Raw genomic sequence first — 19352 nt, 5'->3', positions numbered from 1 at the left:
CACAAAAATAAACTCAAAATGGATTAAAGATCTAAACGTAAGACCAGAAACTATAAAACTGCTAGAGGAGAACATAGGCAAAACACTCTCCGACATACATCACAGCAGGATCCTCTATGACCCACCTCCCAGAATATTGGAAATAAAAGCAAAAATAAACAAATGGGACCTAATTAAAATTAAAAGCTTCTGCATAACAAAGGAAACTCTAAGCAAGGTGAAAAAACAGCCTTCAGAATGGGAGAAAATAATAGCAAATGAAGCAACTGACAAACAACTAATTTCAAAAATATACAAGCAACTCCTACAGCTCAGTTCAAGAAAAATAAATGACCCAATCAAAAAATGGGCCAAAGAACTAGACATTTCTCCAAAGAAGACATACAGATGGCTAGCAAACACATGAAAAGATGCTCAACATCACTCATTATCAGAGAAATGCAAATCAAAACCACTACGAGGTACCATTTCACGCCAGTCAGAATGGCTGCAATCCAAAAGTCTACAAGTAATAAATGCTGGAGAGGGTGTGGAGAAAAGGGAACCCTCTTACACTGTTGGTGGGAATGCAAACTAGTACAGCCACTATGGAGAACAGTGTGGAGATTCCTTAAAAAATTGGAAATAGAACTGCCTTATGATCCAGCAATCCCACTGCTTGGCATACACACTGAGGAAACCAGAACTGAAAGAGACACGTGTACCCCAATGTTCATCACAGCACTGTCTATAATAGCCAGGACATGGAAACAACCTAGATGTCCATCAGCAGATGAATGGATAAGAAAGCTGTGGTACATATACACAATGGAGTATTACTCAGCCATTAAAAAGAATACATTTGAATCAGTTCTAATGCGGTGGATGAAACTGAAGCCTATTATACAGAGTGAAGTAAGCCAGAAAGAAAAACACCAATACAGTATACTAACGCATATATATGGAATTTAGAAAGATGGTAACAATAACCCTGTGTACGAGACAGCAAAAGAAACACTGATGTATAGAACAGTCTTTTTGACTCTGTGGGAGAGGGAGAAGGTGAGATGATTTGGGGAATGGCATTGAGATATATATAATATTATATATGAAACGAGTCGCCATTCCAGGTTCGATGCACGATACTGGATGCTTGGCGCTGGTGCACTGGGATGACCCAGAGGGATGGTATGGGGAGGGAGGAGGGAGGAGGGTTCAGGATGGGGAACACATGTATGCCTGTGGTGGATTCATTTCGATATATGGCAGAACCAATACAATATTGTAAAGTTTAAAAATAAAATAAAATTAAAAAAAATAAAAATAAAAAACAGGAAAAAAATTAAAGTCAGTGGACTAAATCCTCTTATCAAATGATATAGTGTAATAGATGGGATAAAAACCAAGAACTTACAATATGCTGCCTAGAAGAGATTCACTTCAGGGCAAAAACATGCATGCTGAAAGTGAGGGGATAGAAAAAGATGTTCCAAGCAAATGGAAATTACAGGAAAGCAGGGATAGCAATACACATATCAAAAAAAAATAGACTTTAACACAAAGGATGTGAAGAAAGATAAAAAAGAACATTATATAATGATGAAGGAGCCAATACAAGAAGACCATACACTCATCAACATACATGCATATAGGTGCACCTTAAATATTTAAAATAAGTATAATAAATCCTAACAGACATAAAGAGAGGTGGACAATAATACAATAATAGTAGGAGAGTTTAATACCTCATTGACATGAATGGACAGATAATCTAGACAGAAAAGTAACAAGGCAACAGAGGTCCTAAATGACAAAATAGATCCTTTGGAGTTGATATCTACAGGGCACTACACAATCCCCCCAAAATATAACAAAAACCAGAATACAAATTCTTTTCAAGTGCAAATGAATGATCTAGGATAAATCACATACAACATCACAAAACAAGCTTCAACAAATTTAAAAGGATAGAAATTATTTCAAGCATTTTTGATGACCACAGTGCTGTGAAGCTAGAAATCAACCACAGAAAGTAAACAGGAGTAGAACAAACAGCTGGAGATCAAACATGCTACTAAGAAAACAAGAAGGTCAATGGTAAAATCAGAGGATATCAGAAAAAAAAACTCAAGGAAATGAAAATACAACTTTACAACATCTATGAGATGTAGCAAAAGCACTTCTAATGGGGAATTTTATAGTGATTAAGGCTCTTCTCAAGAAGAAACATTTCAAATAAACAATATTATCCACCACCTAATGGAATTAGAAAAAGAAGAACAAACAAAACCTAAAGTTGGCAGAAGGGAGGAAATAATAAAGATGAGAAAGGAAATAGAATAGAGATTAAAAATATAAAAAAATCAATAAATCCAAGAATTGCTTGTTTGAAAAGATAACCAAAATTGATAAACTTCTGGCAGATCTCACCAAGAAGAAAAGAGGGAGGATTGAAATAAACAAAATAAGAAATGAAAGAGGAGAAGTAAAAACTGATACCATAGAAATACAAAAACATTTTTAAGAGTATATTACAAATAGTTATTTGGCAACAAATTAGATGATCTAGAACAAAGGGACAAGTTTATAGAAATATGTTGTTCTTGTTGCATAGCTGCTAAGTCATATCCGACTCTTTTACAACCCTATGGACTGTAGCCCTTCAAGCTCCTCTGTCCATGGGATTTTCCAGACAAGAATACCAGTGGGATGCCATTTCCTTCTCCAGGGGACCTTCCCAATCTAGGGATCAAGCCTGCATCTCATGCATTGGCGGGTGGATTCTTTACCACTGAGCCACCTTGGAAGCCCTTGTAGCAATATACAGCCTGCCAAAACTGAGTCAAGAAGAAACAGAAAATTTGAGCAGACCAATCATTAGAAATGAAACTGAATATGTAATTTAAAAACAATGGTCCAGGACCAGATGCCTTCACTGCAGAGTTCCACAAAACATATAAAAAGAGCTTACACCATCCTGCTTTAATTATTCCAAAAAATTGAAGAGGAAGGAACACTGCAAAATTATTTCCATGAAGCCACTGTCACTCTATTACCCAAAAGAGACAAAGAGACTATGCCTACACATTTGACAAGTACAAGTCAATATCTTTGATGAATATAAATGCAAATATCCTCTACAAAATATTGCAAACTGAATGTAACAGTACATAAAAAGAATCAAACATAATGATCAGTTGGACAATTCCAAGGTTCACAAGGATGGTTCAACACACACAAATCAATGTGATACACCACATTAACAAAAGGAAAGACAAAAATACATGGTCATCTCAGTAGACTCATAAAGAGCTTTTCATAAAATTCAACATCCATTCATGATAAGAACTTTCACCAAAGTGGATATAGAGGGAACATATCTCAACAAAGTAAAAGCCATTTATGACAAACCCACTGTCAACATAATATTCTATGGTAAAAAGCAGAAAACTTCTTCACTAAATTCGGGAAAAAGACAAGGATGCCCATTCTCACCATTCTGTTCAATATGGTATTAGAAGTAGTAGCTGCAGCAATCAAACAGGAAAAGAAAATGAAATACAACCCCATTGGAAGGGAGAAGTAAAATGGAACTATTGATAGATGACATGATACACTATAAAGAGAAACATAGAGTCTCCACATAAAATCTATTAGAACTAATAAAATAATTCAGCAAGGTAGCAGGATACAAGATGAATATACAGAAATCCTTTGATTTCATTATGCCAATATGTAAATATCAGAAAGAAGAGGAAAAAGCCAATCCATTTAAAAGTCTAACCCTAAAATCTAGGAAATAGCCTAATAAAGAATGTGAAAGATCTATACACTGAAAACTGTAAAACATTGATAAAGGAAATCCAAGAAGATTCCAAAAAATGGAAAACTATTACATGTTTTTGATTTGAAGAATTAATATTCTTAAAATGGCCATACTACCCAAAGGAATCTACAGATTAATGCAATCCCTATCAAAATGCTGATGATACTTTTCACAACCAGAATAATCTTAACATTTGTATGGAACCACAAAACATCCAAAATTGACAAAGAAATCCTGAGAAAATAAGAACAAAGCTGAAGGCATAACCCTTCTATACTTCAGACATAACTAAGCTACAGTAATCAAAACAGCATGGTATTGGCACAATAACAGACATTTAGATTAATGCAACAGAATAGAGTCAATTATGATAAAGGGAGCAAGAATATACAATGGAGAAAAGAGAGTTTCATCAACAAATGGTGCTGAGAATACTGGACAGCTACATGCAAATCAATAAAATCAGAACACTCCTTCACATCATATACAAAAATAAACTTGAAATGGTTTATACATAAATATAAGACATGACATCATAAAACTATAAGAAAAGAATGTGAAAATTTTTTTCTGACATGAATCATAGCCATATATTCTTAGTCTGTCTCCAAAGAGAAAATAAATAGAAACAAAATGAGCAAATAGGAGCTAGTCAAACTTAAGGCAGACCATTCGGTATCACAGTAATCCAAGTCTATGCCCCAACCATTTCAGCTGAAGAGGCTGAAGTTGAATGGCTCTATGAAGACCTAAAACACTCCAACACCACAGTTCAAAAGCATCAGTTCTTCGATGCTCAGTTTTCTTTATGGACCAACTCTCACAGCCTATGGCTGTGACTACTTTTCCATGATTGCTGGAAAAGACATAGCTTTGACTAGATGGACCTTTGTTGGCAATGAAATGTCTCTGCTTTTTAATATGCTGTCTAGGTTGATCATAGCTTTTATTCCAAGGAGGAAGCATCTTTTAATTTCATGGCTGCAATCACCATCTGCAGTGATTTTGGAGCCAAAAAGATAAAGTCTGTCACTGTTTCCATTGTTTCCCCATCTATTTGCCATGAAGTGATGGGACCAGATGCCATGATCTTAGTTTTTGAATGTTGAGTTTTAAGCCAGCTTTTTCACTCTCCTCTTTCACTTTCATCAAGAGGCTCTTCACTTCCTCTTTGCTTTCTGCTATAAGGGTGGTGTCATCTGCATCCCTGAAGTTATTGATTTTTTTTCCCTGGCAATCTTGATTCCAGCTTGTGCTTCTTCCAGCCCAGCATTTCATGTAATGTACTCTGCATATAAGTTAAATAAGCAGAGTGACAATATACAGCCTTGATGTACTTTCCCAATTTGGAACCAGTCTGCTGTTCTATGTCAGGTTCTAATTGTTGCTTCTTGACCTGCATATAGATTTCTCAGGAGGCAGGTAAGTTGGTCTGGTATTCCCATCTCTTTAACATTGTTCCACAGTTTATTGTGATCCACACAGTCAAAGGCTTTGGTGCAGTCAATAAAGCAGAAGTAAAAAACAGGAATTCCCTTGCTTTTTCTAGTTCTTTGTATATGCTGTGTAACATTTTTTATTAAATGTGTTTTTTGCAAATATTTTCTTCCATTCTGTGTCTTGTCTTCTAATTCTCTTGATATTGCCAAACACAGAACAAAAATATAATTTCACTGAAGTCTAGCTTTTCAGTTATTCCTGTCATGAAAAGTGCTATTGGTGCTATAATTTAAATGTCATTGCCATACCTAAGGTCAGCTAGTTTTCGTCCTATGTTATCTTCTAGGAGATTTATAGTTTTTTGTTTGAATTTTAGGCTTATCACCCATTTTAAGTGTTTAGGTTATTTTCTTTGCATGTGGATGTCTGATTGTTCATTCCATCACCATTTGTTGAAAAGTATCTTTTCTCCATTGCTTTTCCTTCCCTGTCAAAGACCAGGTGACTATATATATATATATTTCTGGGTTCTCTGCTTTGTTCTGTTGTTCTATTTTTCTATTCTTTCACTAATACTACACCATCTTGATTGTAGTAGTTTTATAGTAAGTCTTAGAGTTGGTTTCTGTCAGTCTTCTAACTTTATTCTTTTCTTTCAATATTGTGTTGATTAATTTGAATAAACTTTTTATAAACTTTGGGATCAGTTTGTTGATACCCACAAAATAACTTACAGAAATTTTGACTAGAATTACATTGAACCTATAGATCAAGTTAGGAAGAACTGACTCCTTGACAGTATTGAGTCTTCCTATTCGTAAAAATGGACTATCTTCACATTTATTTAGCTTCTTGATTTCATTCATTAGAATTTTGGAGTTTTACTCATATCAAACTTGTATGTATTTTATTAACTTTATACCTAAGTAATTTGCTTTGGGCAATACTAATGTAAATAGCATGCACTTGTAATTTTAAACTATATTTACTAATTGTTGATATATAGAAAAGTTATTGACTTTTATATCAAATTTGTATCCTGCGACCTTGCTACAATCACTTACTAGTTCTAGAAGGATTTTTTGTTTGTTTGTTTGTTTTGGTAAATTCTTTTGGGCGGTATGCAAAAGATGATTGTATTATCTGCAAAGAGTTTTATTCCTTTCTTCCTAATGTATGTACATTTCTTTGTCTCGTGTTATTGCATTAGCTAGGACTTCCAGCATGATGTTGAAAGCAGTGGAGAGAAAGGACTTCCTTTCCTTGTTCCTGATCTTAACGGGAAAGCTTTGAGTTTCTCACCATTATGTATGATGTAGGCTGTTAGGATTTTGTTCATTAGAAAGTTGAAGAAGTTCCCCTCTATTCGTCTTCTTTTGAGAATGCCAATTAGTTTGCTTCAAGATAATATCAAGCTGCTAACTACAACTTGAAAGAAGATGAAATTGGCATAGTCCCTGGAAGTTTATCATAAGTATTCTTATTTTCCTCTTCCCTTAATCAAGATAAACATCCCAAGTACAATTAATATTTTCTTTCTCCTTTTGGTAACTAGCTTGCTTAACTGTTATGGTCAAATTGCCTGTTTCCTGTAGTTTCTAGGGCTTCTGAATGCAAGGTCTGCCACATAGGCCACTTTTTTCTTATAATCTCAGCCAATCAGTTGAACAAAGTTTGTGCAAATAGCTTATCATTTCTTGTCACTACTTAACACCAGACTGTAAGAAATAGAAATAAAGATACCAAGACAAGCTAAATGCAAGCCAAATTATATGACTTCCCTCTGTGCAGACAGTGAAATCTTTAGGAAGTAATTTTTTTTCTTTTTTTTTTTTTTTTACCATTACTTGTCAAATGACAGCTGCACACAATCTATTTGTCAAGTCAGGGGAAACTTTAAAAAGTAATATTGATTTCTTATAACCCCAAACTATTATCTAACATTCTCTGGATCCATACCTGTCTGTGTACTCCTTGGGTAGGACAAACGATAATTCAGCTGCAACATTGTTCTCCAATCTGGCTTCTGGTATGTGATATTTAATCAGTTCGGAGATTTCTTGAACATCACAGTGACGATCCTTTACAATAATTAAGTGGTATCCCACACCTGAAAAAGTCCATTTAAAAGGTCAAAATTTTTTAAATGCAATCTTCCCCAATCAAACACATAAATATACTCTACCAACAGAAAGCACAGGATCTTGCTTGTTTAAAATTTCATTTTTACAAGGCATCAATACTGTGTTTAAGAGCAAGTGATCTTTAATTTTTGAGATTTACTGGTTTCATATTTTTACTAAAATTTAAACCTGTTAATTTTTATGGGCTGAGAGTTGGGAGGAGAATGGATTCATGTATATGTATGCCTGCATCCCTTCGTTGTTCACTTGAAAATATCTTAACATTGTTAATCACTTATACTCCAATACAAAAGAAAAAGTTTAAACATTTTTCTATTGTTTTATATATTTAAAAATTTCCTTCCTTCTGTCATTCTTTCCATACTTAATGTTCAATGATCACATTTCAGGTACATGCCATTAAAGTGGAAACTTTTACTTCCCCAAATTAATGAATAAAAACTTCAAAATTTCACCTCACTGTACTAGGAACTCTTCCCTTCATTGTGTGACAATGGGCTACACGGACTATTGTCACCAAGTGTCTCCGACCCTTTTAGGATTTTACATATACATACATACATCCACACACACATTTATGTATATGAAAGTGAAAGTGAAGTCGCTCAGTCGTGCCTGACTCTTTGCGACCCCATGGATAGTAGCCTGCACCAAGCTCCTCTGTCCATGGGATTTTCAAGGCAAGAGTACTGGAGTGGGTTGCCATTTCCTTCTCCAGAGAATCTTCTCAACCCAGGGATCGAACCCAGGTCTCTCACATTGTAGACAGACACTTTACTGTCCGGGCCACCGGAGTATAGACACACATAATTATTTTACCTGTCATATTCTTATTTTAGCATTCATTACTTTAGGCTATCTTTCTATTATATTCTTGAATGGGGCTTCTGAATTTCATATTTCAAAATTTGTCTTATACATGCATTCACACATCAAATGCAAACCACTCTTGCTGTTTTCAATGTCCTGTCCATCAAACTTAATTTCTCACTGATTCTCCCCCAGACTGTTGATGCCAGCTGACTTCTTTGTCCCAGGGGAAAAAAGGTGCATTTTTATCCTCATACTTTTATTACTTACTTATATCGTTTTCTAAAATAGAGGTGTTCTTTCCTTCATTGCCTTTTTAAGGTCAATAACTAAAAGCATTAATATACTTAGGTTAATTAATTTTGTTCCTACAACTAATCTGCTATAGGAATATTAACTTATATGTTCCCATCTGCAAGTGAAAAAACATTTAAAAGTATGAGTCCCTTTATTTCTGATATTAACCAAATATACTGCTTAAAACTCAACTCAATATCCTCTTTGAGATAGAGTAAAGGGAAAATGGTCACATCTTAGAGTGCAAAACAAGGGCTTTGTTGTTCGAAGAACCCAGGTCCAAAACTCTGCCACTTAACTGCATGATTGACTCAGACTTCAGAATAAGCAGCAGTTTTCTGCTCCATAAAAATGGTGAGGTTATGAAGAGGAGATGAGATAAATGTGTGTAAACATTAAATGTAACTCACTGAAAATAAATATGAGTTGAATGAATGAATTCAAACACCAAATTAATGATTAATGGAATAATGTCAGTCTTAACTATTCTCATTGATTTGTATGCTCCAATTCTGAAGCCCTGATACACTTACTGGTTTGAACCTTGTAATATCGGAACTCAGTTACATATGATACTATGGCTCATTTTTAATGTACTAGTCTTACTGACTAATCAGAGTATATTCTTATTAAAATCAAGATTGTTTTATTTCACTATTCATTCATATCCTATTCAATAAATTCCTATTGATCAACTACCACATTTCAAGATGATTTCATAAAAATAAACTAGAAGATATTTAGCTAATTACACCAGAGGGGAATGATGCTGATTTGGCAATAGAGAAAAAAGGGTCAGAGATACTGAGTCACTCACTTTCTCCCCTACAAGTTATCAGTCTATGAACCAAATACCTTGGAAGCATTAATTCATTCCAACAAAAACTAACTTCAGTGGAAGCCAGGTGAGAGAAAGAAACATGACTTTTTTGAGGTCAATAAAAGAATGAGTTTTCTAAGTTAGAATATACTCATTGTATCATAATGAAAAATAATAGGGATAGATAGATAAATTACAAATAGCCAATTTAAATAGTTTAGATTTAATGCAATAGGACACAAGAAGTTCTGTGTAGAGGAACAAAAATGATAATAAAATTATGTTAGAGAATGTTATTCAGTCATTAGCATCCAAACAGTGATCAAAGGGAGACAGACCATAAACTTTTTTCAGGAAAATTGTAGAGCCACAGCACTGCAGAGTACCCTTCGCCATGATAGCTATACGGTCACCCAGGACATCAGCTTCATCCATGTGGTGGGTTGTCAGTAAGATGGTACGATTCTCTTTATGCTTCTGAAGGACATCCCAAGTGAATCTCCTTGAGACTGGGTCCATGCCAGATGTTGGCTCATCAAGTATCACCACCTACAGATCAGAAGAACAGTTCCATGATCATATTTAATTCATGTTATGCTCTTTATGTGATAACTTACTATTTTACATGGGGGACATATGCAAGCTAAAATACATAATCTAGACTATATTAAGAACTTTGAAAAATTAACAATAAATTAAAACCCGATAACCATATTATATAAACTGGATCAATGATGGAAATACCCTCTGATGGGTAGCCCACTCCAGTATTCTTGCCTGGAGAATCCCATGGACGGAGGAGCTTGGTGGGCTACAGTCCACGGGTCGCAAAGAGTCGGACATGACTGAGCGACTTCACTTTCACTTTCTAGAGAGTTAGATTCATATCAACTCATAGGTTTGTGTCAGCTCAGTTTTATACATTAGCTGCGGTAGGGACCCATGTCAGTGGTTCTTTACCTTGGAGCCTCCTATAAGTGCTATAATAATGGAGAGTTTACGCTTCATTCCTCCACTCAGTGACTTTGCAAGGGCATCATGCTTTTCTATCAGGCCAAAAGATATCAGCATTTTGTTAATTTCTTTAGATTGTATTTCTGGAGGTACTCCTTTTATCTAAAAGAGAAGCCAGAGTTTACATGGTGCTTCCAACTTTGTCCTTAGAAAAATTCTTTCATCAGGATTTTTCTTACAGAGTTATTTAGACATGAGCTTTTCCTTCTCTTTGCCCCCCTTTATAGTTAAGGAACAATGTCTCCAAAAAAATGAATTTCCACTACATAAAGATAAAGATGTTGGTTCTTTGTCACACTGCCTGAAGCATATGAAAAGAGTGGAAAAAAAGAATATATCTCTGGCTCACCACACAGTAGAAATAGAGATGTTCTGAGACTGTCAAGTGATGGAACAATATGTCATCCTGGGGGCACAAGCCCAAGCTTTTCCTGACTTGAACCATATCTTTCGAGATATCATATCCACTAATATACACCTTTCCACTGGTAGGACGATAGAGACCTAGAATTAAGCATAAGACATGACAGAAACTTAGTTTCAGTGAGAGAACCTGAGAATACACTGTTCATTAGCACCTCCTTAATAGTCTATTTGTAGACTATTTGAAAGAATTATGAGTACCTCTTACAAAGAAAGTGACCTGGCACCTTCTGGTAATGGGGAAAACTTTTTAAAAAATCTATGCATTCTGGTTTCTAATGAGTATAAAAATATTAATTGAGTAATAAAAAATACTTTGAAGAATTTTCTGTTTCAGGGTTCTATGCTACTGTCTGTTTGACAACATAGGCAAACCACAGTATAATCTTACCAGCTTGTGATTCACCCAACCTGGCATTTTGCATGATGTACTCTTCATAGAAGTTAAATAAGCAGGGTGGCAATATACAGACTTGTTATATTCCCTCCCCAACTTTGAACCAGTCATTTGTTCTCTGTCCAGTTCTAACTGTTGCTTCTTGACCCACATACAGGATTCTCAGGAGAAAGATAGTGTGATCTGGTACTCACATCACTTTAAGAACTTTGCACAGTTTTTTGTGATCCACACAAAGTCTTTAGTGTAGTCACTGTAGCAGAAGTAGATGTTTTTCTTGAACCCCCTTACTTTCTCCATGATCCAACGGATATTGGCAATTTGATTTCGGGTTCCTCTGCATCTTTGAAATAAGCTTGCATATGTGTAAGTTTTCAATTCACGTACTGCTGAAGTCTAGCTGGAAAGATTTTGAGCATAACTTTACTAGCCTATGAAATGAGCGCAACTGTACTGTAGTTCGAACATTCTCTGGCATTGTCTTTCTTTGCGATTAGAATGAAAATTAAATGGAAAATGACCTTTTCCAGTCCTGTGATCACTGCTGACTTTTCCAAATTTGCTGGCATATTGAAAGCAGCACTTCAACAGCATCACCTTCTAGGATTTTAAATAGCTCAGATGGAATTCCATCACTTCCATTGGTTTATTCATGGTAATGCTTCCTAAGGTCCACTTCACACTCCAGGATGTCTGGCTCTAGGTGATTAACCACACCACTATGGTTATCAGGATCATTAAGACCTTTCTTGTAGAGTTCCTCTGTGTATTCTTGCCAACTCTTCTTAACCTCTTCTGTCCTTTATCATGCCTATCCTTGCATGAAATGTTCCCTTGATACCTCCAATTTTCTTCAAGAGATCTATAGTCTTTCCCATTCTATTGTTTTCCTCCACTTCTTTGCATTGTTCATTTCAGAAGGCCTTGTTATCTCTCCTTGCTATTCTCTGGATCTCTATTTAGTTGGGTATGTCTTTCCCTTTTCTCTTTATCTTTGCTTCTCGTTTTCCTCAGCTATTTTTAAAGCTTGTTCAGACAACCACTTTGCTTTCTTGCATTTCTTTTTGTTTGGAATGATTTTGGTCACTGCATCCTGTACAATATTAAAAATGTCCATCCATAGTTCTTCAGGCTTTTTGTCTACCAGATCTAATCCCTTGAATATACTTTCCACTCCACTGTGTAGTTGCACAATATTGTAAAAGTACCACATGCTACTAAGCTGGAAACTTTAAATTGAATAATTTTATGTTATATGAATTTTGCCTCAACTAAAAATTATCATTCAAAAAATTACAAGACATAACCCTTGGGCTTCGAGCTACTTTTAATTGAGGAAACAGGTGTCTCAACAACTGTGATACATGATACAATTAATTCATTCTGCAAGTATTTACTGAAAACTTACTGTGTAAGAAATTACGCTAATCCTTTGGGACATAGTTACCAAACAGAGCTAAGGGTGATTAATTCTGGTTGATGTGATCAGGAAGTAGCTTTTGAGCTGAATCTTCATGAATGAGTAGAAAATTTAAAAAGGGAAGTGGTGGTTTAGGCATTCCTGGTAAGGAAAAGGGAATGCGCATATACACATTAGGAAATGCATAATATATGTTCTGAGATATCGAATGCATTGGTTTCCAATGGCTGCTGTAGCAAATTACCACAGAGTTAGTGTTAAAACAAAAGAAATATATTTCATTACAGTTCTGGAGACTGGAAGTCTGAAATCAGTATCACTGGGGTGAAACTGAGGTGTCAGCAGGGCCTCACCCTCAACAGAGACTCTGAGGGAAAAATCCATTTCTTGTCTTTTTCAGATTATGGTGGCTGCTAATATTTCTTATCCTGTGAAGCAACACTCCGGTTATCTGGGTCCAACATCACATTGCCTACTCTCTTCTTGTCTTCCATTCTGCCTATCTAAAATCTCCCTCTGTCTTTTACTTATGAGGACACTAGAGATTTCATTTAGGATTCATCCAGATAAACCAGGATTATCTCATTATATATATATATATATATATATGGCCCGGGTGTCACCCACCCCAACAAGCTTCTTGGCACAGAACTATCCAACCCCATGCAGGGATCCATCTTACCAGGAAAAACCCTACTTGCCCATGACACTTGGGACCTTCAGGATACCTGGATTGCTGGTTCTTGATCTTCCTAAGAAATATTGTGGAGCAAATCCATTTTTATTTAGGATTTATTTCATCATTTATGATTTGGTTTTGTGGGGTTTTTTTTTTTTTTTTTTGGTAAGTAAACAAAAACTAATTAAACAAGGTCTGCTGAAGTTGTGAATTGAACCATGCTTGACTTTTCAGTGAGGAAGAGACAGACTACTTCACTGCCCTGCCTCCTCACAAGGGTCAGGGCCCTACCTTTTTCCTCCCAGGCAGAAAGTGGAAGCCACCTTGGCTGGAGCAGCCCACCACACCAAGCAGACCCCAGGGATTTGTTGTCGTCTTTCTGGCCAGGTCTGTGCCCAATACATCAGCTTCTCCACACTACATGTTGGGCATAGACCTGGCCAGAACACACGGGAAGGAGACCATTATCTTTGGGGACCACTGTCACAAAATGTAAAGCATGGAATATGTTCTAAGATGAAATATATAAAATTATTTAATAAGTGGCAGTTGATATTATACTGAAGACAACAATAACAATATTCACTAATAATTATGTGGAATTAATTAGGAAGTAATGATTAAGAGCTTTAACTAAGTTTCAGAAGTATTTCAAAGATAGAAGTTAACAAAGAATTGTTTTCCATCATTTCTTTCCTCAAAGATAAGGCTACTTACAGTTGACCTAAACTGGGAAATTCATCCTTGCTCCAACCTTTCACTTGACACTCTGGTATCATTTTGGTCATTCCTATTCTCTCTCTCTCTCTGTTCTCTAGCCATATAATATTCCCTACTTTCTTACTTCCTGGCCCTGAATATCCTTAGAATACACATCTCCCCTTTCTTTCATGATTCATTACACCTTGTACCAATCTCAAATTAGATTTTATTTCCCCTTTGCTCATAGACCTTGCCCGCAGTGTTAGATCAAGGTGACAGGACAACACCCAACACTCAAGCTTTATTTTTAACTTCTTGAGATGTTATAAAATTCCTATTTACTCATCAAATCCTTGCTCAACTATAAGATCTTTGAAGGTGAGGACTTTCTGCTCAACACTGCATTCTTAGTTTTCACCCAAATATCTGGCATATTAATGTATACTAATGATATGAGTAAAGTTTTGCCTCATCTGTAATTTAGTGAATCACTTGAGTAATGAGAACACTTTCTGGGATAATAGTGAAGTCATCTATCTTAATAGGCAACAGGATTATTCAGAAGTATGCATATGTCAAAATGCAGCAAATGAATACTTAAAATTTAAGCATTTTTTAATTAAAATTTTATTCCAAAAGAAGAATTCTAGTTAATGATATGCATTCTAAATTATTTATTAAGAAGCATCTTAATATCTAAAATTAATTTTCAGATGCATAAAAATGGGATCAATAGATCTGTGACAAATATATAAAATGGTAAAATGGTAAAATCTAGGCAGTGGGTGTAAGGGTGGTCACTGAAAATCTTTCAACTTGGATGTAAGTAGAAATTTTCTTATTAAATATAAAAGTATATTCATAAGAATATATAATACACATTATACAATGAAACAATGTACATCAAACAAATTAGAATGGTTTCCTATGAAGGGACAAGGGAACAGAGGAAAGTAATATAAAAGGAAATTTAAAAGAATAAATAAGTGAAAGTAGAAAGGCTCTCTAGTCTTTGCATTGACCAATGACGATGGTGCACTACAAAGTGAGAAGTGGGATGCGCCTGAGAAACAAAAATAAACATTGATTTTTAAGCTTAATAATAAATGATTTATATTTTGTAAAGAGAGCAGATTAATAAACAGCCATATGTATCATTTAAGTAACAATGTCAATGTCAAGAAGAGTACACAAAAGCTTCAAAGCTTAATCCACAGTATCTGTGTCAAAAGTAACCATGAATATTTACCTGTGAGGATAGATAAGGTAGTAGTCTTCCCTGCTCCATTATGACCGAGAAGGACAGTGATTTGCCCTTCATATAAATTCAAAGACAAGTCTTGAACTGCTAGTACAGTCATATTTTGCAATGTAAATTCCTGTGAAAAGAAAAAAACCCCACAAACCTTATATCTATTACTATTACTTATAAAGGGCATGCATTTATATCAATTATCTATAGAATAAGAAAATAAGAGACCATTAATCTCAAAAGGTAAAATCAAAGTATAAAAGAAAAAAATCATGAACAATTATATCTGGAAGCAAAATGTGGATAGAAGTTCAAAGTAGGTCCATAAGACTTTCTGAACAATTTTGTGGAGTCCCACTTTGATCCATTTACTGTCATGAAGCTGATATATTACAATCTGCTCCAGTCAATGTCTTTCTGCTAAATTTCTAAACTTACTGCAAAAAGTCGTTATATGTGGTTGTCCTATAAGCACTTCAAACTCTACTAATTAGTTCAGTCGCTCAGTTGTGTCAAACTCTTTGCAACCCCATGGACTATGGCACGCCAGGCTTCCCTGTCCATCACCAACTCCCAGAGCTTGCTCACACTCATGTCCATCGAATCGGTGATGCCATCCAATCATCTCATCCTCTGTTGTCCCCTTCTTCTCCTTTCAATCTTTCCCAGCATCAGCATCTTTTCAAATGAGTCAGTTCTTTGCATCACAGGACCAAAATATTGCAGCTTCAGCCTCAGCATCAGTCCTTCCAAAGAATATTCACGACTGATTTCCTTTAGGATAGACTGGTTGGATCTCCTTGCAGTCCAAGGGACTCTCAAGAGTCTTCTTCAACACCACAGCTCAAAAGCATCAATTCTTTGGTACTCAGTTATCTTAATAGTCCAACTCTCACATCCATACACGACTACTGGAGAAACCACAGCTTTGACTAGATGGATCTTTGTCTGCAAAGTAATGTCTCTGCTTCTTAATATGCTGTCTAGGTTGGTCATAGCTTTTCTTCCAAGAAGCAAGCTTCTTTCAATTTCATGGCTGCAGTCACTATCTGCAGTGATTTCGGAGCCCAAGAAAATAAAGTCTGCCACTGTTTCCATTGTTTCCCCATCTATTTCCCATGAAGTGATGGGACTGGATGCCATGATCTTAGTTTTTTGAATGTTGAGTTTTAAATCAGCTTTTTCACTCTCCTCTTTCACTTTTATCAAGAGGCTCTTTAATTCTTCTTTGCTTTCTGCCCTAAGGGTGGTGTCATCTGCATAACTGAGGTTATTGATATTTCTCCTGGAAATCTTGATTCCAGCTTGTGCTTCACCCAGCCCAGCATTTACCATGATGTACTCTGCATATAAGTTAAATAAGCAGGATAGCAACATACAGCCTTGATGTACTCCTTTCTCAATTTGGAACCAGTCTGTTGTTCCATGTCCAGTTCTAACTGTTGCTTCTTGACCTACATGCAGATTTCTCAGGAGGCAGATAAGGTGGTCTGGTATTCTCATCTCTTTAAGAACGTTCCACAGTTTGTTGTGATCCACACAGTCAAAGGCTTTGGCATAGTCAATAAAGCAGATATTTTTCTGGAATGCTTTTGCTTTTTCTATGATACAACAGATGCTGGCAATTTGATCTCTGGTTCCTCTGCCTTTTTAAAATCCAGCTTGAACATCTGGAAGTTCTTGCTTCACATACTGTTGAAGCCTTGCTTGGAGAATTTTGAGCATTACTTCGCTGGCATGTGAGATGAGTGCCGTTGTGTGGTAGTTTGAACATTCTTTGGCATTGCCTTTCTTTGGGATTGGGATTAAAACTGACTTTTTCCAGTCCTGTGGCCACTGCTGAGTTTTCCAAATTTGCTGACATATTGAGTACAGCACTTTCACAGCATCATCTTTTAGGATTTGAAATATCTTGACTACAATTCCATCACCTCCAGTAGCTTTGTTTGTAGTGATGCTTCCTAAGGCCCACCTGATTTTGCATTCCAGGATGTCTGTCTCTAGGTGCGTGATCACACCACTGTGGCTATCCAGGTTATTAAGATCCCTTTTGTATAGTTCTGTGCCTTCTTGCCACCTGTTCTTAGTATCTTCTGCTTCTGTTAGATTCATACCATTTCTATCCTTAAATGTGCCCATCTTTTCATGAAATGTTTCCTTGGTATCTCTAATGTTCTAAGAGATCTCTATTCTTTCCCATTCTATTGTTTTCCTCTATTTCTTTGCATTGATCACAAGGAAGGCTTTCTTATTTCTCCTTGCTATTCTTTGGAACTCTGCATTCACATGGGTATATCTTTCCTTTTCTCCTTTTCCTTCTTTTCTCAGCTATTTGTAAGGCCTCCTCAGACAGCCATTTTGCCTTTTCTTTTTTTTTCTTGGATATGGTCTTGATCATCGCCTCCTGTACAACCTTATGAACCTCCGTCCATAATTCTTTAGGCACTCTGTCTATCAGATGATATCCCTTGAATCTATTTGTCATTTCCACTGTGTAATTGTAAGGTATTTGATTTAGGTCATACCTGAATCATCTAGTGGTTTTCCCCACTTTTTTCAGCTTAAGTCTGAATTTTGCAAGGCTGACTCTATAGAGCTTCTCCATTTTCAGCTGAAAAGAATATAATCAATCTTATTTTGGTATTGACCATCTGGTGATGTCCATGTGTAGAGCCATCTCTCGTGTTGTTGGAAGAGGGTGTTTGCTATGATCAGTACTTTCTCTTGGCAAAACTCTATTAGCCTTTGCCCTGCTTCATTTTGTATTCCAAGTCCAAACTTGCCTATTACTCCAGGTATATCTTGACTTCCTACTTTTGCATTCCAGTCCCCTATGATGAGAAGGATATCTTTTTTTGAGTGTTAGTTCCAGAAGGTCTTGTAGGTCTTCATAGAACTTCAGCTTTTGTGGCACTGCTGGTGAAGAATTTGCCTGCAGTGTGGGAGCCCTGGGTTCGATCCCTGGGTTGGGAAGATCCCCTGGAGAAGGGAAAGTCTATCCACTCCAGTATTCTGGCCTGCAGAATTCCATGGACTCTATAGTCCAAGGGGTCGCAAAGAGTCAGACACTATTGACTGACCTTCACTTTCACTCATCTGAAAATGTATTCCTCCTGCTATATTCCTTTTCTGAGTAAGTTACACCATTATCTATCTGGATGTACAAGGCAGAAGCTTGGGATTTCTTTACCCACAGCTCCCTCTGCCTCATCTACTAAAATTTATCAGTCATTAATCCAGTGGATCCCCACTGGTTGCCTTGTAAAAAACAATGCCTGAAGGACACTAGAGCAAATTGCCAGCTTTTCCATGGTTGAGGCAGGGCTGAGAGCAGTGCTGAAACAGTGTACCATGTGACCCTGCACTATGGGTGACCGATGACACAAGAGTGCCATCCCTGAAGGACGGCTCTGGTGGAGGAATACTTGGTGGCTCCTCTCCCAGTGGGAGCACTGCAATACCACCTACTTCACAGTGCAGCTCAGAAACAGATGAGGGGTTCCTAGTCCAAAAACTAAGGTGCAGACCCTGCCCCTGCTACGGCTGTGACAGCCACAGGGAAGAGAGGAGGCACTGCTTAACATGCAGGGCAGGTTCTGATCACCGTAAGACCAGTCACATCACATATCAAAGGGATAAAAGCCAGAACACACTGAGGAAAGAAGCAGCAGTCATCCATACTAAAAACAGCATTGGCATCAGCAATATCAAAGCCGTTCAGGCTATACAGGGATGCTACCACATCAAATAGCCCTCTAAGACCATGGTAGATAATTGTTTCTCCCAAACTCACAAAGTAAGAGAAACATAGATAAAAAGAAGAAGTAGAGGAACAACTCCCAGATAAAAGACCAAGACACGTGTACCCCAATGTTCATTGTAGCACTGTTTATAATAGCCAGGACACGGAAGCAGCCTAGATGTCCATCAGCAGATGAATGGATAAGAAAGCTGTGGTACATATACACAATGGAGTATTACTCAGCCATTAAAAAGAATACATTTGAATCAGTTCTAATGAGGTGGATGAAACTGGAGCCCATTATACAGAGTGAAGTAAGCCAGAAAGAAAAATACCAATACAGTATACTAACGCATATATATGGAATTTAGAAAGATGGTAACGACAACCCTGTATGTGAGACAGCA

At 36.6% G+C, this 19352-nt stretch overlaps 1 protein-coding gene across 1 annotated transcript in view; it reads right to left on the bottom strand.

The window, feature by feature from the left end:
- Nucleotides 1–19352, bottom strand: part of LOC104986728 (ATP-binding cassette sub-family A member 3-like) — a 238467-nt gene that overhangs the window by 129705 nt on the left and 89410 nt on the right. Inside the window, exons 11-15 of the mRNA XM_010837414.1 lie at nt 15201–15330; nt 10680–10834; nt 10277–10432; nt 9655–9865; nt 7205–7355 (exon numbers count right to left, since the gene is read on the bottom strand). Coding sequence (XP_010835716.1) covers nt 7205–7355; nt 9655–9865; nt 10277–10432; nt 10680–10834; nt 15201–15330 — 803 coding nt within the window. The remainder of the gene's footprint in view (nt 1–7204; nt 7356–9654; nt 9866–10276; nt 10433–10679; nt 10835–15200; nt 15331–19352) is intronic.

Source organism: Bison bison, unplaced genomic scaffold (assembly GCF_000754665.1).
Source record: "Bison bison bison isolate TAMUID 2011002044 unplaced genomic scaffold, Bison_UMD1.0 scf7180017864072, whole genome shotgun sequence".
NCBI lineage: Eukaryota > Metazoa > Chordata > Mammalia > Artiodactyla > Bovidae > Bison > Bison bison.
The sequence above is the reverse complement of the archived record's forward strand: the minus strand, read 5'-3'. Positions and strand labels throughout refer to the sequence as shown.